Source organism: Ovis aries, chromosome 6 (assembly GCF_016772045.2).
Source record: "Ovis aries strain OAR_USU_Benz2616 breed Rambouillet chromosome 6, ARS-UI_Ramb_v3.0, whole genome shotgun sequence".
In the NCBI taxonomy this organism is placed as follows: domain Eukaryota; kingdom Metazoa; phylum Chordata; class Mammalia; order Artiodactyla; family Bovidae; genus Ovis; species Ovis aries.
In genome coordinates, this window is record NC_056059.1 from 12,662,171 (window position 1) to 12,684,351 (window position 22,181).

At 38.2% G+C, this 22,181-nt stretch overlaps 1 protein-coding gene across 50 annotated transcripts in view; it reads right to left on the reverse strand.

Annotated features, from left to right (window-relative positions):
• The window catches only part of ANK2 (ankyrin 2), a 699,107-nt gene that overhangs the window by 39,728 nt on the left and 637,198 nt on the right, over positions 1 to 22,181 (reverse strand). For 32 of the 50 annotated variants that reach the window (XM_060416751.1, XM_060416762.1, XM_060416767.1 and 29 more), the window contains 5 exons: positions 12,292 to 12,516; positions 9,349 to 9,503; positions 5,655 to 5,866; positions 5,154 to 5,358; positions 2,798 to 2,894 (listed from right to left, as the gene is read on the reverse strand). In XM_060416751.1, coding sequence (XP_060272734.1) covers positions 2,798 to 2,894; positions 5,154 to 5,358; positions 5,655 to 5,866; positions 9,349 to 9,503; positions 12,292 to 12,516 — 894 coding nt within the window. Of the gene's footprint in view, positions 1 to 2,797; positions 2,895 to 5,153; positions 5,359 to 5,654; positions 5,867 to 9,348; positions 9,504 to 10,481; positions 10,581 to 12,291; positions 12,517 to 19,115; positions 19,152 to 22,181 lie in introns of all 50 variants that reach the window. The other 18 variants (XM_060416741.1, XM_060416725.1, XM_060416738.1 and 15 more) reach the window with 2 other exon arrangements.

The following is a 22,181-nucleotide window of genomic DNA, read 5'->3' on the forward strand; positions in this document are numbered from 1 at the left end:
AGGGAAAGAAAGACAGGGAGGGGGAAATGGAGGAGGATGGATGAGAAGGAGGGAGAGACAAGGATGTGCAGGTGTTTCAGCCCAAATATTAAACACTGTGTAACTTTCTTCCTTGGGAAGTCTTCTGAGTATTCAGTCTTCTGAAATACATCTTCAGCGTCTAGAATCCTTTTGTGGTGCACCCTGGTATTATACCAGTATCTTGCTGGATGAGTTTCTATTTTCTTTCATCACCCTTGCTGTCCTCATTTCATTTCCTAAAACTCTTTTCAACAAAATCTACCTAACGTTTCTTCATCTCATCATTCTTTTCCAAAGGACTCATAGTCACCAACGTTGGATCAACCAAACTACTTTTTTAAAAAATCTGCTTTTGCTTCAGAACTCCTAAATACTGCAAATTATTGGCTTTGTGAATAATTTATCATTTCTAGCTTCAGTCAAATCTGTGACATATTTTCGTAATTTTTTCCCTTAGATATCATTTTATACATTACAGTAATGTTGCTAAACCTTTATGACACCCCTCAGGCCTTCAGAAAGGTAACTTCACAGAAAAAGCAGTAACCATCAGATGCACATTTTCTCAATCTGCTCTTTATACACGTCCAAGATTTTTTCCAGATCCTCTCACTTTGAAACCTTCCTCCATCACTGATCCCTCCTTCCTGACTCATTGCTCATAATCTTTAAAGATTTGGAAATTTCCTTATCTTCTTAGCTTTTCTTTCCTTCAAGTTCCTGATCTATCTCTCCTCTTCTACTTTTTAATTGTGATAAAATATAATTTAATTGGCAGCCTCAACTCCAAGAAATGGGCTGTGTGCACTAATGATAATGTAAAATTTGTCATTTTAACCATTCTTGAGTGTGCAATTCAGTGGCGGTAGTACATTTAAAATACTACGCAACCACAGCCACTCTCCATTTCCAGAAATGTTTCATCATCCCAAACAGAGACACTATACCCATTAGACAGTAACTTTGAACCTTCCTGTTCACCTCAGTCCCTGGTAAACTCTATTAAACTCTGTCTCTATGAACTTGCCTATCCTAGGTACCTCATTTATGTGGAGACATGCAATATTTGTTCTTTTGGGTCTGGCCTATTTCATTTACTGTAATGCTTTGAAGGCAGCCTAGTTCCTGGTCCTTGGCAGGCCCTCAGTATTACCTCCTTCCTCTTTATACTGATTCAGCTATCCTTGACTCACTGCTTCTTCGACTGTCTGAAAGAATTATATTATTCCTATAATAATATAATAACTCCCGATTTCTTTGTCTCTCCTATAAGGCCTGCTGTAAATAATGTTAACATTCTGGCATTATTTCTGAATTACAGACTCCATTGTTGCCAGCCTCCAATGCCCTTCTGCATCTCAGCTCATGTTACCTTCTTTTCCACTTTTATCTGCCTGTTAGGTTTCTGTCTATCTCATGGGCTACCTTCTCTCTGACCACTCTGATGTGAACACCCTTTTTTGAATTCTTTCAGTAACTCTTTTGTATCTTTCCATTCAGAACTTGTCATTTTCTGGCATTAGAGTGGAAATGAGTGAATGGCAGGACACACAGACACACAGAACCAGAGACTCACAGGTGAGCCCTTTGGGTGGCTCCGACTACAAACGGATCACCACACCCAGCTATTGCTGTGCATTGTTATTCATGCATCTATCGTTTTACCCCCTGAATAAGAATGTAAGCTTTAACTATTCTCAACTTCAGCTTTCTCATCTTTAAAATGGACATATTTTATACACCCCTGTCTCTTTTGCTGTCTCGAATACAGGGTTATCATTACCATCTTTCTAAATTCCATATATATGTGTTAGCATACTGTATTGGTCTTTTGGACTCTGTGGGAGAGGGAGAGGGTGGGATGATTTGGGAGAATGGCAATGAAACATGTATAATATCATATAAGAAACGAACTGCCAATCTAGGTTCGATGCAGGATACAGGATGCTTGGGGCTGGTGCACTGGGATGACCCAGAGAGATGGTATAGGGAGGGAGGTGGGAGGGGGTTCAGGATTGGGAACACGTGTACACCCGTGGTGGATTCATGTTGATGTATGGCAAAACCAATGCAGTATTGTAAAGTAAAATAAAGTAAAAAAATAAAAAGAAAATAAAAGAAAATGGACATATTGCCTCTTGCTCTTCTTAAGTCACAAGAGTTTATAGTAATCAAATTAAACAAATAGGAAAACACTTGGCAATCCATTAAAGATCAAGCAAATGAGAACTAGTGAGTTGGTGTGCACACATGCAATGAAACTAAACAGCTTAAGCTTTTTAAAGATATGTGACACAAAAAGGATAATGTGTAAATATGTTATGGTGCACACAAGTCACTGAAAACTCTAAACTGTGCAAGCAAACCATGATATGCTCTGTGGTTTGGTTATCATTCTGTTTGGGGAAAAAAAAAAAAAAAACAAAACAGTTCAGGCTATTTTGTTGACAGCAGGAAATTCATCATTCCTAAGTCCTTCAGGACTGGAAAAATTGGCTGTGGCTGCTAAAACTAGAGTCTGGGTCATAGAGTAATAGCCAGCAATAATTTACTTTCTTTAGATTTTAATCTGAATGGCTGTACTTCATACTTCATTTAATGCATTATCACTATTGCATTCACTGGTGAGTCTGGTTTAAGACATGAAAGTAAATGCAGACCATTTTTAAAACCAAACCCCCCAAAAAATTACTTTTAAAGAATGTATGAAACAAAGTAAAACAAAGGACATTTGGGCACACAATTCCAATGGTTTTTCTGTGCAGTATAACCATACCTGGCAGACACATTGGTTGTAAAGGAAACACATTCATTGACAAATGTTAATGGCGTAGTTCCTGTAATATCTTCCCACTGAGCAGGGGTGGTTCCACCTGAAATAACAGGATTGTTGAAAAAAAATTAGGCAGAACTCCAAACTCGGTGCTATAAAATAAAGGCTTTGTGGCTCTGGCTTCTGGCTACGTTCATTCACTCTTCAGGATGACACCCTGGAAACAAAGTGACTGAAAACTCACTAAGTGAGTTTTAAACTTACGTGCTAAGAAAATGACACTGAAAACAGACATTAGCACCACACTTCACGGAACTAAATTTAAGGGAGGTCATTTGAATAACTGCTTCAAATTACTAGGTGCTCTTTTCTCTCCCTGACATTCTAAAGTTTTTTTTTTTTTATTGTAATTGCTAGTTTCTGAAGATAATTTTGAATTGTATTCAGTTGATGATTTTAAAAGATCCTTCGACTAACCAAGGAGCTGAATGCTTTGTTAAAGCAAAAATCCAAATACTCTCTCACTTGATATTTTGGGCAATTATTTTCAAGAAATAAAATTTCCTTTCAATTTGCGATCGAAGGTTGGCAAAAATCCTTGGAAAATATTAAAAGCTCAGTAAATATTGCAAAGTGAAAGAACAAATCAGTGAATGCCTCTGTACACCGACACATCACTCTGGAGGGTGATGCTGACTTTCACTTCTACTGAGAAATTAAGTTGGCATAAATAAGGACAACACTGTCTTCAGGCATTGCAGGAGAAATGTATGTTTGAGAGGAAGACAAATTTTGACTCTAAAGGAATTTTAAAGAAGGGAATGAGTTATCAAAATTCCTTATTCTAGGAGGCCCATAAAATATACATTCTAAACAGAATTATATAATACAGCAAAACACAAAAATCCAAAAATCTACTAACATATTTGTAAAAATTAACAAGTAAATTTAAGAAGTTGCTCAGAACAAATCCACCCCAAGACAGAGGCCCAGAATAACTAGACTAGATGGTGTCAAGGCCCAGGTGGTATCTTCATTTGATCATCTAGAAGGGCAGGATGTGCCACGGACATTTTTCAATCTGACTTGTTTTGCATCTGCGCTGCTACATAGCATATTATAGGATGATTAATCATATACACATGAATCAGTAAGTATGGGAAGGCTATATAATAAGCAGACATGAATAACTGGGAGAGGCCCTGAGTGAAGCATATGATTTCTCACTACTCTCATTTTAGGGCACATATTTTCTTTTATTATTTTTGCTTTGTTTTGGTTTTGAGTGTCTTTTTTTTTTTTTGGTGGTCATGCCATGTGGCATGTAGGACCTTGGTTCCCCCAACCATGGATCAAACCTGAGCCCTCTACACTGGAAGCACAATCTTAACCACTAGACCACCAGGGAAACCCCCATGCATTTTAAAATTATGTCATACTATTAAACTTGTGGGGTAAACTCTCAATGGTTTGCTATCAAGAGTACAGGAAAAAAAAACATTGATAAGAAGGAAGAATGAGAGAGAGGATAAAAGAAGGATGAACATTCCTGCTAAAATGAGAAGAAATGAAAAAAAAATCCAATAATACTGAAGCAGATATGGTTATTATTCCTACTAAAAACAGTATGAATATTTACTGAATGCTAGTACCATTCAGTTTCTGTTAAATAGGGAAATTCTCATTGATGTAGTTCCAGCACAGGTTACTTGTGTGGATTTTTTTCTCTCTCACCATCTGTGGTAGTATTATTGGTCTGCGACAACCAGTGTCCTGGGAATATCTTTCTGGAGTTTGATGGTTAACTGAAAGCTATTGCAACTTCCAACTGAGAAGTCAGCCAACAGATTAATGATAAAGTCATAACCAATTCCTGGACAGAAAAGTTTGAAATAGTTGGTATAATTATTCAAAGCATCATTTAGTTTGCCACAGGTATAAGGTGATATCTTCAATGAAGGCTTAAAGCTTGGGGTTTAGAGGTACATGGACTTGGGTTTGAATCCCAACTCTGTCAGATATTTACAGTATAATCTCAGGCAAATTGTAAAAAAAACTTCTCTCAGTCTTGGTTTCCTTTTTAGTAAAATGGGATTAAACTTTCCTCAGAGGGCTACTTTGGAGATAAAAATGACCAAGTGTTTGAAGTGTCTAAAAGTCTGGCTGGCATCAGGCTTTATTTAGAAAATATTAGTTCATTTCCTATCCCCTCTCACTTCCCTAGTCAGTGTGCTTTTCCTGAATTCATGCATATTAGTAAGATGCAGGCATCTTAGAACAAAGGTAATTTAGCATTTACAATCTAAGTTTCTTCTTCCAGAACTTTCTATTATTAACAAAATAGTCCTATGTGACTCACCTGTGATGCTGCATAGCAATCTTAAGGTTGGTGCATCTCCTCCAAAACCATTCAACATGACATCACTTGAAGCTTTGGGGACAGGAATGGTCATGGTAATTGGCTTGTGAAATTTTCTTCTTCTAGGTTCCAAAGTGACTATAGGGCTGAAGGTAGCTTTGTTGCCCAGAATCTTCTTAACCAGCTCACTGTGCATAGGTTGAGCCTTTTAAAAGAAAGGAAAAATATTAAAATAATGCATCATTATATTCCATGTCAAATTTCTTAATACATTTTTATTTCATAAATCAGTTTTGTGTCTTCAAATATGGCAACTGTAATTTCCCACTGTTACCAAACACTCATATAAAACTTTATGCCACTGATGACTTCTAAGGGCAGCTTTTGCTCACCCAGGAATAGTTGGATGCTTTAGCCATTTAATCCTCTTTTGAAAAGCTGATTCTGAATCACCGGAATGAAATCCACGTTAGGTTAACTTGCATCTTGCTGTGGGCGTACCTGTAGGCCAACGCGGATCCGCTTGGTCAGCGCCCCCTCGGGGAACACGGCCTGCACCTGGGGCACCACGGTGCTGCTCAGCACGCCTCCCTCCGGCCCAATCAGGTTGCTGTCCTGCTTGATGCGAGACACCACCGCAAAGTACTGTGGGAAGTCACGGGTGATGATGCGGCAGACTCGTTTCTTTTCTAGGTCTTCCGGGGTATCCAGCACTGAGATAAGAAAGGACCCATCTTCACAGAGCAAGGATTCGCTTTTGAAAGCATTCTAGCAAACTCACTGGCATAGGTTAACATTGAACAGATGTGGCAGCAAAAACCTTTTTTAAATAATAGGAAAATTTTAAAAGCAAGGCTATCCTAACAATACCAGAATCTCTCAAGACTTGTCAGCATTTGGTTGGCACATTTTCTCTCTGTGAAAACTACATCTGTCCAGGGCACTGTGAAACAAAGCATTTAGTTCCAGGTGCGATATTGCAAGGCTGTCTTTGTAAGTAAGGGGGTTTGAGGGCAATGAAACCTGTCCTATTTTTGGCTCAACGCGAGGAAGAGGAAATTGACCATGGGCTCGTTTCTTTACAAATTTCAAAGTTAGCTCAAAACTAGTTATTTGTGGTTTTCAGAAGTAATATGGTCCTTTTGGTTCTCAGGGGAGTAGTGTGGGAATAAAATCTGTCTTCGAAGGGTGAGATTTGTATCAGTGTGTTCATTCCAGTGGCATGGTTGTCTCTGAGATAATCACCGTGGATATTTTAAAAAGATCACTGATTGCAAATTTAGGGTTTCAATATTCCCCTGAAATCATGAACTTACCAAGCAGATCATCTAACATCAGGAGAATGGGATAATGGACTCTTGATAAATTGCATTAGTGTAGATATGTAGGGCAATACAGTAAATCCAACTGGCTTAAAATTTGAAACTTTGAACTAAGTAGATTACTGAATTTTAAGAGATTATGGAAAGCTATTCATTTTTAGAAAGCATTTTACAATTCTTACAGAGGCATGAACAGCAAGTGCCTTCTTCTTGACTCTTGAATATAACTAGATAGCAAAAGTCAGAAGTCCCAGCATCTGATCATTCATGACTGAAGACTGATACGCTGGCAATTACTAGCATATACTTATGAAAAAACAGGTTTTCACAGAACAAACATAACAAACATAAAAATATACAAATTCAATTCTGCTTCAAAATGAGCTTTTTATTTATGTAAAAAATTATATAAGAGTGGGTCCCCATCTAAGGACAGCATGGCATTGTTAATGACAGGTAAATATATCAGAGGGAAATATCCTAAACTCAACGCACGCAAAAGAAATGGTTCCCAGGAGCAGAAGCAGCTAAATACAGGACAGAACAAGCTTTATCAGTAAGAATCCTAATCTTTTCATCTTAATTGGAAAATACTGACCCACACGTCTAGAAGGCATCATTTCCTCTTCCATGGCCTCTCTTCTTACTAACCCTCAGAAGGATACAGGAAGAAACATTAAAGCAGCTGCTGTCAGGCTACACTTCACTATCCATGAGCCACACATGAAGCTACAGTTAGTGGTCCTGGAAGACTGATAAAATCTGGCAAACAGCCACACAGTTGTGTGCCCAGGTCAATGCAAATTTTGGTATGTTCTTGGCACTTGGGCAAAAAAAAAAAAAGTGCCTATTTGTGTAGTCACGTAAAGTGGAACATATCTCTGGTTATCAGGACTGACACCTCATCTCTGTGCAACCTCAGGAAGTCTAAGAAAGAACACCTCCCTCTAGCCAAACTAAAGTATTTCAACCTGAGGCTAAATGGCCTAAACTAGGATTTGAGATTTACAGAGATTAAAGCCCTAATGAAAAACACGATCCTTAACTCTACGTATAAGTGTGCATATGAAATTCAACCGTAGCTAACTCTCTGTTTAAAAAGTGTAAACTGTGAGTGAACTTAATTTTCCTAAGTCCTTAATAGAAAGTTAAAAGTATTATTCTAGTGAGAAGTTGCTGTATAGCACAGAGAGCCCAGCCTGGTGCTCTGTGATGCTCTAGAGGGATGGGATGGGGCAGGGGAGGGAGGCATAAAAGAGAGGTAAAGGACTTCTCAGGTGGTGCTAATGGCAAAGAACCTGCCTGCCAATGCAGGCGAAGTAAGAGGTGTGGTTTCAGTTCCTGGGTTGGGAAGATTCCCTGGAGAATGAAATGGCAACCCACTCCAGTATTCTTGCCTAGAGAATCCCTCGGAGAGAGGAGTTTGGTGGGTTACAGTCCACAGAGTGGCAAAGAGTTCGACATGACTAAAGCAACTTAGCATACACAGTATGTGCCTAATATGGCTGATCTGCATTGTTGCATGGCAGAAAACAATACAACACTGTAAAGCTATTTTCCTCCAATTGAAAAATGTTAATGAAAGAAAAAATTATATTGTCCTATAATGTAGTAGTTATGGGTATATGTAAGTTTTCCTATAGAAAAAGTTAGCACTTTTTATCAGTGTCTTAAATATCTAAATGTTCAGATTAGGTATTTTTTAAAATCATGGATATATTATCCAATATCTATTCATTTTGTTATGAAACAGTATCTGCTGCTGCTGCTAAGTCGCTTCAGTTGTGTCCGACTCTGTGCGACCCCATAGACGGCAGCCCACCAGGCTCCCCCATCCCAGGGATTCTCCAGGCAAGAACACTGGAGTGGGTTGCCATTTCCTTCTCAACTGCGTGAAAGTGGAAAGTGAAAGTGAAGTCACTCAGTTGTGTCCAACTCTTAGCAACCCCATTGACTGCAGCCTACTAGGTTGTAGTGGGATTTTCCAGGCCAGAGTACTGGAGTGGCATGCCATTGCCTTCTCTGGAAACAGCATCTATTCTATTTCTATTTTTTTTTTCTTTCTTTTTTTCTTATCCTGTATCGAACCTAGACTAGTGATTCGTTTCTTAAATGATAGTATATATGTTTCAATGCCATTCTCCGAAATCATCCCACCCTCCCCCTCTCCCACAGAGTCCAAAAGTCTGTTCTTTACATCTGTGTCTCTTTTGCTGTCTCACATAAAGGGTTATCATTACCATCTTTCTAAATTCCATATACATGTATTTTAGAAAAGTTTGCATGAAAGATAGAGATGGACTGTATTTCTTTATTAATCCAAGATATTTACTATTAAAAAATTTCATTTTCCTGAATGCAACAAAAATAAGACAAGGCAAATATACTGTGCACTCCAATGCATCACCATGGTAATATACCAGAACACTCTATTGTTTTTAGTCACTAAATCATGTCCAACTCTTTTGTAACCCCATGGACTGTAGCCTGCCAGGCTGCTCTGTCCATGGAATTTCCCAGGCAAGAATACTGGAGTGGGTTGCCATTTCCTTCTCCAGGGGACCTTCCCAACCCAGGGATCAAACCCACGTCTCCTGCACTGGCAGATGGATTCTTTACCACTGAGTCACTGGTGCTAAACAAGGGGTCTGGGCAACTAATGCTCAAAAACCCAGACTTCTTGTTTGGCACCTGCAATAACCTGGTATTATTTCCTTCACCACAACCTCGTGTCAATAGGCAGGCTTTACTGTGCAAGCGCCAGCAGAGAAAATTGGATTAGGTAACACACACATGCCCCCTAGGATATAAACAAATCCATCACTATCATGCCTCCACTTCAGAGTCCTTTTAAAACCTTCAGTATGAAGTACCTTCATCCATGCCATTCAGGATTTCATTCAGCTCCTCCTCCGTGTATTCACAGTAATGCTCTTTCCAGCTGTCCCCGTTCTCACTGCGCAGGACCACCAGTTCCCTCTCTTTTCCTCGCAGGGCAGCGAAATGAGGGATCTCCACGATCACAGGCCTGACACAGCAAGGCAGAACATTCAGTGTGGACAGGAGCTAACCACCAGCAAGACAAGCACCTCGATGCGGTCTGTTGCAAAGTGACCTGGAATTCTTCTCTTTCTGGGGACAGGGACAGAGCGGGGCCATCCTCCGGAGCCCTGCAGCTAGCACTCCACCTCAGGGGCACCAATCCTCGGGGCCATGCTGCTACCTTAAGCCAATGATGTCTCCCTGTGAGTGCATGTGGCATTCTGGAACTTCTCCTTTGATAAACGTAAGGATAACACATTTAACCAAAAGAAACGGACATGCATATCTATGAGGTATGCCAATCTCTTTAAATGTTTTCTACAAGGTGCAAAATGACAAAATGGTTTAAGAGGGAAAATGGCTCATACACTGCGTAATTTCATGTGCCATAAATGAGGAGATGTCAGAAAAGACAACTGCTTCGGAACTCGAGAGGCATGCACTCAAGGACTCTCTCCGTCTATTTCCTCCATTCAAGGAGACATAGGCATGTGCACACAGGGCGGCGCTACAGGAGCGCTCAGCAGGCAGCCAGGTTGTGTCCAGTGCCTATTTTATTCAGGATCCAGAACATGCACGGGCCCTACTGTGTTTCAGTCACATTCACTCTCGAAATCCAGAGAGGCTTTTGATTTTTTTTTTTCAGTCCAGGTTGCTTTGATACAGACTCCGAATTTATCATAACAACATCGTAACTAGCACATAGTACAACTAGGCAGAAATCTCATGCTTTAAACGAAAATGAAGGTCACAGCACTTAAGGGAAAAGATATAAAAACATCACTCAAAAATAAAAGTCACATACCACAAGGGTCAGAAATGGTCCACTAAAGATAGGTCGTACAGAATTTAAATCATAGAGAGGGACATGTCATGGGCACAATGACAAAAAGAGAAATCATATTGCAGAAGGAGGAGAAGAATGGGGGCCCGCAGCCATCAATTTGTTTTAAGTCACTCCTACCCAAGGAATTTGGTTCCAGGAGGCCCCAGCTGAAGGATGCGGCTGACCAAACTTTCTCCCTCATTAAGTGGGGGAGGAGCCGTTGGCAGGTGAAGTTTACTGAGTACATCCAAAGCAGCAGTGAAAGAAAGAACATAGGTAAGCTTCAGGTGTTGTGTTCCACAGAACCCCAGCGTCACCAGCTGATGAACAGAGTGAAGTTTGGTTTCACACTGCGTTTGGTTCTGCCCCCTCCATTGGTCACAAAGAGCAAGAACAGAGACCCAGAGTGTGCAATGGAGGCGCGTGGAAGGAGGGCGCTTGGGGTCGGATCTATTCCTGCTGAGGTTCACCGCCAGGGCATGAGCCAAAAAAAAATAAAATAAAATATGCTCCACAGGAAAGACAAAGCTGTTGGGAATACAATAAAAACTCTGACTCTGTAATGAGGCCAGAAGTTTTCATGGGTATTTCTCAACAGATCTGACAATTATTAAAAAGCCTAGGAGAAAGGACCTTGTACAGAATATGAAAGGAATCACTGGGGAATTATTCCAACCATGATGGAATTTTCTGATGCAACCCAGAACTTCACAGGCTCCTTCTAAATCTGTGGTCTGTCTGACTGGAGGACATGGGAGGTAGTTTCCATAACTGGGAAATACATACACACACCTTTTCAGGTGTGAACATAATTTGGAACAACCTGTTAACAGTTTGCTCCAAATTATGAGGCTTTAGAACAGTTTCCTGAGTTCTAAAGGCAGAAATCCACTTCCCCAGTATGACACTGGCAAAGCAAAAGAGTTCATAATGAATAGGATTTTCTCCCAGTTTTTCAGCACAAAGACTTTATATAACAAGACTTGTATACAACTGATTTGTTTCAAAATATTTTGAAACTTGTCCCCCTCCAAAACTTTGTTTTGTCAGTTTTCAGGAGGTGCTACTCATTTCTTGGCATACTGAGATACCAGGTAATATCACAGCAGCAGTACAAATAGAAGAAAAGCTAATTTCTGCTCAAAATTGCTAAAATGAGCATGGTAAACGTCAGTCTGGATTTTTGTCCTCTTAATGAAATCTATGCCAAATAAAACTGCCAGGATAATTTTTAACTCATGGTAGCAATTTTGATAACAGAAAAGACAAATCACATAGATTAAATTTTTGTATGTGCTATAAAGAACACTGCCCTCCAAAGCGAAGATGATGATTCTGTTTGTAGTAACTATATAAGACGTCAAGTTCATGTTCAGAACAGACTAGTACAGTTGACCCTTGAACAACTAGGCAGGTCCATTTGATTTTTTTCAACGGCAAATGGTTCAGAACCACGTGGTCCATCAGTGGTTGTTGGATCCACAGATGCAGTACCTGGGATGTGGAGGAGCCTCTTACAGGCAGAGCCAACCCTCAGGTGTTTGCAAAGTTTCGACTGTATGGGGGGTGGTCAGCACCTCTAACCCCTGCATCATTCAAGGGCCAACTGTATTTTTTCTCTACGACTTTCCCACTTAAATCCAGATTAAAAAATACCTACCTTCAACCAAAGTATGATTATTCATAGTGGAAGCCTGGCAGCCACTATCACATCCAAAGAGAAAGAGTAATAATCAACCTGAATGCTTAACCCATTAATGCCTTAAAATAAGAGGCATTTAAGTGCGGTCAAACATTGAGGCATTACTTTCAATTCTTAAAAAATTTCATAGGGGCCAATCTTCTTTCAAAAGCTTGACGTACCTTTTTCCATTCCATCCTAGTGATTTCATGTAGAGGACTCAAGCTCACCGGTTGACTAACTGGGAGGTTTAGCAGAAACCCTTACCCAAGGAACTGAGCACCAGAAGGTCCGACTTCAATCAGGCGACTGGCCAGGCCTTCTCCTTCCACCATTGGGGGCATTGTCGCCAGTCTATGGCGTTTGACCAGTCGGCAGGTGACTCGTGTTGGGGCAGTACATTTCCGAGGTGGAATAATGATGCGGAGCCCGTTGTGTCTGCATCCTCGCATAGCACCACCTCGGGCATCCACCATAAAACTAACCAGGAAACTAAAAATTAAAATGGAAGATTAGGCGGTGTTTTGAAATATCGAAGGCAGATCAACAAGCTTTGTCAAGTTAGCTTTTTTCCCATAATGCTCTGTTCTGAAAACATTTCTTATTTATATGCATGGTGGCCAAAAGCATGCCCTTAAAAAGTACTTTTACTGTATACCAGCGCCTTTACTTCAGTTTGGTTGCTGTTTTACCTTTTGTATTTTTTGATCTGTTACTAAAGAACAGTTCTGCTCCTAATTTGACAATGGTAATATTAAACATGAACTTGTAAGTTAAACATATATCCATCTGACTTAGCAAGTGGAATGAAATTCCATAAAGAATATGAGTCTCCTTTTATTATAAATGCAGAGGCATTTGCTTCCCTCTATATGAGTCCTGAAAAATCCATAGTTTGAAATAATATAAAGATAGAGCAGAGAGGAAAGACTAAATTGTAGCTTTTCTAAGTTAATTCAACTTGACTTTTAAAAATTACATCATGTCCAGATCATTTTAGCATAATTCTAGGACTTAAGAAAAATTCAAAGGCTTTCTCTCAAGACCAAATCCATGTACATGCATCCCGCTCCAACACTGTCATACCCAGGATGCGGGTTTTTAACTGATTACATTCGGAAAAAGAGGAAAACCAAAATAATCAAATGCTTTGGGAAGAGCCCATTTACCGATTCAAAGGTGCTTTTTCACTTCTTAAGTAGAAATCTCTCTTCTATACCATTGTAATTGATAGGAGAGAAAGAAAACATGATTATCAATCCCCTCTGCTCTAGGTTTTGAGGGGGAAATCCTGGGCTCATGCTAATGGAAGACATCTGGGCATTGTGATTTTCCCCAAATTATAATAAATTAAACATGGAAAATTATAGCTAGTAATTCGGAAATGTAAAGGCATCTCTTCTTTTGCTTCTTTTCTGCCAACCTAATTGTTCATGAATAGGGGAATAATGATCCAAGGTAATTTGGCTTATTTTAACTGTACCAAGAGAAAGGGTTTGTCTCAACTCTGAGGTTGGTTCCTTCAGGATGTTTCTGCAGCTTAGTTTGAGTTCGTCTCACTAGGTTAGTGTAAAACTCAAAGTCTGGGAGGCACTCACTTTGTCAAGGAGGAAAAATTAAACCAGGCAATCTGCTGGTCGTATACATATACACAAAGACACACACAAATAATGTGCACACCCTCTCACAAATAACATTACTGTCTTTCCCAATTCTCCTTGCACTTGCAAGAATTTTATACCAAAACAGAAAGAGGAAAGCAACACATAGGTGTCGTAAGATCTACTGATAGCTTAACCAGCACAGAACTATACTAGATTCATCACACTCAGACATTACATCCATGACAAACACGTAAAACATTTGAAAGGCATTTCGTTACAGTAAGTTACGGGATAGAAGCACAATATATTTGTGTTATTTTTAAATAAGTGAAGGAAAAATACCTTAGCATCCTCTTCATAGCAGAACACAGAACTCATTAAGCACGCTACTGAACAGAACCCTGCTGTCTGGGAAGGAGCCCAGAGTGCCTATCTGAAGCAAGTCATGCAGAACAAGACCGAGAGAGGAGGTCTCACTCTTCTTCCCCCATGCAGGAGCCAGTCTAGACCTATCGGTTCCAACCCCGTCCTCTCAGCTTTTAGTACGGGGCACAAACTGGGGAGTATAAGCAACAGGTCAGCTCTGAAGTGTGGATGTTTCTGGTCCTTATCAAAATGCAATGAGAAAATGTTGGCTGCTTTTCTTATTACTAGCGTTTAAGTAGGAATTCTTAAATTATTTTCTATTTGCTTTTTAAAATGCACTATCGCTCAAAAGAATGAAAGAACTGGTAAAACGTCTAGATGACTAGAAAGGTTTCTTTTCCATTTGATCATTTTCATTTGACTATGATATTTATTGATTTTTATAAAAACTAGAAAAAAGTGACTGAAGTTTCGACCGGTGCTATTTCGAACTCAAAGCTGTATTTCTGACTTTCTCTACTTTCTTTGAGTTCTTTTTCATCTTTTGATTACTAGCACCATTGCTGAAGAATAGGGACTCAAAAAAGTACGGAATTATTATAATACATCTGATTAATATTATCAATATCCAATACTATCTGTATTTTTGGAAAGCATCCAGGGTGTTTCCCCATTCATGGTACATGCTATTATATTTGCACTAGATTTATTCCAGTAATGGTTCACAGCCTATATATTCCATTCAGAATATCTTCTAGTGGTGCATTCTGTAAGGAGTGAATTGAAGTAGCTATATACTTGGCTGTAACAATGTCTAAGCACCTACATGTTTGATTACTTTCTCTGATTTCTATGTTACTTTCTTTTAAAATTCTCTTTTGTTCTCATGTACCCCATAATTTCCACGCTGCTTTTCATGTCACATTTTGTACACTTCTTGAAAGTGCCAGGTGCTCTCCTAGGAACTTAGCAAGGATACAGAAAGTAAAGACATAGTCAGTGCTGCCGAGATGCTCACAGTCTAAGCCCCAAATGCCACACGATGATTTCACTTACTCGGAATCAGTTACTCTCCTGGTCAAGGAGGAAGGACCTAACCACACACAGGTCCATATCAGTGTCACAGTGGCAGGGACCTTGTGCTCCGAATTTCTTCCTGTGTGTCCCAAGTGCCTAGTGCAATGTGAATGGGGCACATAGTAGGCCGTTAATACGTAATTGCTTAATAGTGAATGAATGGAAGAGTGAAAAGGGTAAGTTGTGAGAAGCTGTATATATTTGTTTCTAATTGAGACGAAGGCTAAAGTAGAAGGTTATTTAATTCTTTGATTCCTGGACAACCAATCCAGTCAGACCTCATTCAAATTACTACACTCATTCATTTCAGTTCATAAAATAGCTAAATAGACGAGAAGGATTGTCTTCAATATTAAATATTCCTCTACAGGCATTTCCCTGCTTGAAAATGACAGAGTGAACATATTTAATTCCCTTGATAGAGGATAAGTAGAAAATGAGAGTAAGCAGAAAACCAAGAGTTTGGATACACCAAAGTAATGATTTTGTTAGGAATGAAAACTCTATGAAGAAAGACCAAAGACTGGGAAGTAAAAGGACTTAAAGACTGGAGCTGCAGTAAATAAATCTAACTATATATGTCTTGGTGTCATCATAGATGTAGAAAATTGTATTTAAGTATCACACCAGAACAGCAAGCAAATTTGAAAAATTAAAGTGGCAATGTGTCTAAGTCAGAGAAAATTTCCAGCAGAAACAAGCTTTTGTGTCTTTATGAAATAACTAAAGGAAGTGCACTAGGCTAATAAAAAACAACAAGCTCTATTGAGGGAATTATTAGATGAGAGAGGGAGAGAGAGATGAAGGAAGAGAGGGGCAGGCAGAAAGAGAAGAATGTAAATCACAAAGCTATCAAGAAAGAAACAAAGGGATGGGAAGTCATGAAAGAGCTAAATATTGATAGTCAACATGAATAAAAATGTTTACAAATTTAGTAAGAAAATACTCTAAGCAAATCAGACTCAAATAGTGTAACTGTAGATGCTGCTTAATAGTGAATGGTGGAAGAGTGAAAAGGGTCAGTTGTGAGAAGCTGTATATATTTATTTCTAATTGAAAAGAAGGCTAAAGTAGAAAGTTATTTAATTCTTTGGTCCCTGGACAACCAGGGACCAAACACCAGTCAGACTTCATCAAAGTAAGCTAAGCTAAGTCACTTCAGTTGTGTCCGACTCTGTGTGACCCCACAGATGGCAGCCCACCAGGCTCCCCCATCCCTGGGATTCTCTAGGCAAGAACACTGGAGTGGGTTGCCATTTCCTTCTCCAACTAATTAAAAAGCTGACTATGCAGAATTATATATAAAAGTCTTTCCTTCAACTAAAAGAGAATAAGAGAAGTAACCATTCAATTTTTTTTTTCTAGGTACTGATACAAAGTCTTTTGATAAAAGTCAACATGCTAATCAGTGAATCCCAATAGTTTATAATATAAAATTGGCTTAGCATTTGAATATTTTCATTAAAAATATCAGGATATCAAAGGTGTTACTGCTTGGATGTGTGTGTTAGTCATTCAGTTGTGTCCAACTGTGTGCCACGCTCCTTTCTGTCCATGGGATTTCCCACTGGAGTGGGTCACCATTTCCTTCTCCAGGGGATCTTCCCAACCCAGGGATCAAACCCACGTCACCAGTATTGGCAGGCGGGTTGTCAACCACTGAGCCACCAGCGAAGCTGAGGTAATAGATTAGTGGATAGTTATTTTGTGATGTATAACAATTTCAAAAAGCAGATGTTAAGAGACTTTTTTTTTTTTTTTTTTTTGGTATCACAGGAAAAAGTGAAAGGTTAGGGTGAATCATGAGAGAAATTAGTTCACATACCAGATTTGATTAAGTAAATTTGATTTTCTCATATTTTCAGGAGATTAAAAATGGGACAAGATAACCCTAACCCTAACATTGGGAGATGAAAAGAACTAAAGTAAAATGTATTGATAAATGGATTGAAGTTCAGTTCCATTGTTTGTGAGCTGTGACTGAAACCTCATCTGTCAATGAGGGATCATCCTATCACCACTTAAGGGTAGAATGAGAATTAAATCATTGTGGGTCAAGCAGATAGAATTCAATAAATGCATATAATTTTATATATTTTGAATGTCTTAAAATTAGCATATAATATACAAAGTTAAACAGAGAAACTAACATTTATTAAATATCTACAGTGAACCCAGAACTTTGCTAAAGTAGTTTAATATGGAGTTTTGATGAGTTTATGAACTGTACTAAAGATGTAAAAAACACTATTAGTATAGAGCACAAGATAATTCAACAAGTACCACATTCTTTCCTGGCTCCAGCTTGGATCTATCACGAGATCTAACCCTGTGTTGAATTTCCGCTGTAACCTCCGGCAAGTCATTTAACATCTTTAGGTTTCAGTTTTCTCATCCCCAAAATGAGAGACTTTGATTAAATTCAAACTCTAATTCGGCATTCTGGTATTAAAATTCTAACTAGGTTAGGCGACCTACTGGAATGTTCCATTTCATAAGTTCTGGAAGCATTACTATTTGAAAAACAAACTGCTATTCCTCCAAGAAATATATACTATTTTTGCTGTATGGCTAAAACAATCAAGAGTAGTTTTGCAAAAAATCTATACACATACTACACTAAACATTGACTTCAGACTGTACAGACAAAAAAACATCACATAACATACTTGGTTTTAATTGTTTATCTTACTCTTCAAAGGAAATTTAGCAGTCATGCAAAGTAGAAATCCTTATTGAAGTTTTCAAAATTGTGAGATACACTGTTATCACAATTTAAAAGGGATAAAAGCAAAAGCAATCCACCATTATTATGCAGATGACTTGCCTAGGAATACGTAGTTGATTAGCTAGACAGATACATGCTTCAGTGGAGGCAGCAGAAAACAATGATTCTGGTCTTTTGAGGACTATATCCTCCACCCCAAAAGTTATGAATCCTTAGGTTTACGTTTAATTCATCCAGGACCATGGGGTAAGGATGGAGAGGAGATTGCAGCATTCAGAGTTAGTTATTGAGTGAAAATAGGAAAAAGAAATCTGTCATCAGGGTGCTTCAGTGATTTACACATACATAGCAAGAGGGCCTTGAATTAAATCTGATTTCTGGGTTACTGTGAGAAAACCGTACCGTGAGCTCCCTGTCCTCTATAATTTCCTTAATTTCTTCCTAATCTTCCAAATTCCATCAACTGAAAAACTGATGAAAACACCTTTGAAATAAAGTGCCTCAAACCTGTTAAAATCACCAAAAATGTATTTATCACTATGTTCATGTATAGACACAAAATATTTAGTGGGTATTGCCGAAAAAGTAAAAAAAATGGATATAAATTTGTCAAAATTGAAAATTGTCTGATTTGTAGACAATCTTCAGTATCCTGATCCTGATGCATGACTGTATAATAAAAATACTATAACCAGTAGTCTGATAAGAACTTTTAAAAATAAGCTTATAAAAATAACATAGAAGCATAGATATTTTTAGAACACTGGAATCATTCTATAGTACAATTTCCAAAATATCAAAAGTTGCATTTAAAGCAGTACTAGCAAGCAAGTGCACTATTAATAAACTTTCAGCCTTTGGTTCCCCTAGACTATAGCTTTAAAAAACTCTTGCTAAGTGACACTTAAAATCATAACCTTTACTGTAACTTGAAAACAGCTTAACCAATTTGCATAGTTGCTGGGAATAACATCTTTCAGCTCTATGTAGCCCTTTTTCTCTCAAAAGAAGCAGAGATACGGAGACTTATGATGAAGACAGCCTCTCACATTAGGTCTACACTCATTTTAGCATAACCCCACTTATTTCCAACAAAATAACAAATACTCGCTGTCCCTGCACCATAATGGGGAACTCAGTAATGGTCATGATGTGGAGGCAATACACCATTCTCCCTCGTGTGCGCCCTCTCTTGCTCTCTCTGGCTAGGTATGGTCACACTAAAGCATCCCGAGGCAAGGTACAGGGAGAAAGACATGGAGAAAGGGGAAGAGGAGAGGCAACATGTTCAGAGTAGGAATTATACGGAAGTTCACCTGCTGTTGTCACGATCAAGACATGGAGAGGTGCGGCTGCAACAGAATAGATACTTTAGCACAGAGAAGGAATGGATCAAGTGAAATACAAAGAAGGAAATCAGAAGTGACTTTCAAATGAAATATTTATATACCAATACCGTGTCCACTGAAAAAAAGGATGAAAATACAAATGAGATACAGCTCTATGAAAAGGCTGAGAGAAGACCCAGATATGGGGGCTATGGAGTAACTCCCAGGTTAGGGAACTGGGATATAAAATCACTGGAGAGGGATTTGTGGCCTTACTCAACACTGGTGTATGTGGGTACTCAAAGTCTACATATCCAAGAAGCTACACAACATCAAGGGGCAGTATAAAGAAAGATAAAAAGTCTTTGATTTGATAGACATTAGTTTTGCCTCCGTAGCTTTTCACTCACACTTTTAAGACTTTCAAAATAATGGTAATGCCCTTTGGGCTGCTACGTAAGAAATGCAAACAGAAAAGGTGCTATTTAAAAATTAGCTCCAGTGACAAACAGTAGCATAAACTATAAGGCAGAGTAGGTAACATTAATTACCTACTACAGGTAACAAAAACTATGTGAACGGAGTCTCAGGGCTTTCTCAAGCCTTCCATTCCCTGTCTTCCTCGCTGGTCACATTGTTTGATCTTGCTTTACGGTCCTGTCTCATTCCTCTTCTGCTTGAATCTGCTCTTCCTCAAAATGCTCCGTACGTTTTCATAAGAGTCCACTTGGGTTTTCAACACCTGATGATTCACAAATGGATATGTGTATCCTCTGGACCAGAAACCTAACTTGACAAAGCAGTTGTTTTATGAAACAATTTTCTTCACCCCAAAGAATTTACCTTCGTGTACCATTAAAAAAAAGAGTGTTTGAAATATATGAACAACTAAATTAACGGCCACAGGTACTTAGATAAATATTGATGTCATCAAATGAAAAACATCTTTAATTTCTATGAATTTCAAATATCAACTTCCACTATATGAGCTAACATTTTTACATTAAAAAAAAATAGACTACATGTTTTAGGGTAGTTTTAGGTTCACAGCAAAACCATCTTCAACATGTTTTTATGAAAAAGTCCTATAAAACTTTACTTTCCTATTGACTTCTAGTTACTATGTCTTATATACGACATTATGAACTGGCATTTATTTGTTAGCACTTGGCTGACATTAAAAAACTATAACAATAAAGACTTTTGAAATAATATTTAAAATGAGTCACAAAACTGGCTATTCATAGGAATTTGTGGCTTACATCTGTTGATTCATTATGCACTTATGAAATGGGGAAGAAATGTAAAATTTAAGCTCTTATCCAAGCTTGCACTGGATGTGATCATGGTTAGGATACTAGAAATAATCATCACACTGTGAATCAGTAAGGCAACTTCTTTAAGAACAACAACAACAATATTATAGTCAGCCTTTCTTTTGCTAGGTACTGGCTGTATTTATTGGTCAGAACCGATTTTTTAATCACCGAGACCTATTCTCCTATTGTGATGAACACTAGTCATTGGAAACAGTAGAAGTAAAAGAAAATAATGGTGCTTATTGGTAGAAGTTGTGTCTTCTATTAACCTAAAATCTCCATCTAATCTAATAGATCATTATCCACAAATTAGTGACATATGCTTATAAAAGCTAGCTTTATTATCTTCTCCATCAAAAATCATTTTTTTCTTACAATTTGGGCAGGCTTTGAAGTGGCTGGGAATTCACCTAATTAAAGAGAAACTCAGCTCCTTGTAAATTATATAAAAACTATTACTCAGGAACCTGGTGTATAGTGAATAAAATTATAAGAAGTCATTTTTATATGATATATTATAAATAGTATTTATATTAATATCACAGTAGCTTTCAAATACCGTCACACTCGGAAATATTGAATTTTTAGTGGTAACTATCCATTTCTTTGGAGTCATCTTTTGCAGTATTCATTCAAATACTATAGTAGAAACACAACCTTAAGATAGATTACCTGATACAAAATAAGTCAAACATTGCCATTATGAATTGTACCACATTGGTTATTCCCATTTAGAGAATTCAGAATACTTTTGTTTCACTAACTGGAAATTTGCTAAAGATATGTGTGTGGATTGTATAAATACTAATGGCTAAAATCTATTGAGTACTTATTCTTTCTAGGCAAAATGCTAACTACTTAAGAAGCATCTAATCCGTAAGTCTCCCCTATAGAGTCTATAATATTATACTCATCTTATAGATAAATAAACTGAAACACTTTACACAACTTGCCCAGTGTCACATATTGAATGGCAGGGCCAGGATCTGAATTCTGTTTGATATGATTCCAAAGCACACTCTTAACCATCATGTTACTGCTCTTTTGGAGACTGTCTCCCAAATTCAAATAACAACACATCAGCAAGCTTCTTAAAGGTACTGGCTATGACTTACTCATCTGTTTTCCTTGGTGCCTGGCACAAAATTTGGTGCGTTGCAGAACTCAACAGTGTGTGAAGAGAGAATACTTAAGTAAATGGAAAGGATAAAAAGATATTTGAGGTAACTAGTCATATGTAAATTACCTAAGCCAAACTTATAGTCGAAGCTTTATTAGGCAATAGTGTTCCTTTCTAATAGCCTATATAAAACAAATATATTTGACAGCTGGTACGTGTAGAAAATACCAATGGCAAGGCCCCAACAATAGAGACTGTGATAGAACTGGTTTCAGCTGGGGCCTGGGCATCAGTATTTTTAAAGCTCCCAAGTGATTCCCATGTACAGCCAGAGTTGAGGATCAGAGTTAGTGATCATGTTTCATAGTAAAAAAATAAGGATCTTTAAAATCTTGGTCTGCAATAAGACAATTTTTCTATGTCACATTTTGCTTAAAATTATCTTGTCACTTTGTAGGCTGGACATGGACTTCAAATACTAGATTATGGTTTCTAAATTCTGATCTATTATCCATCAACACTCTAGGCCCAAGGTTTTTTTCTTCTTATTATTGTGGAAAATTTTAGTATGTGATGTTATGCTTTTTGAACCGCTTATAGCTGTCAGATTTTAAT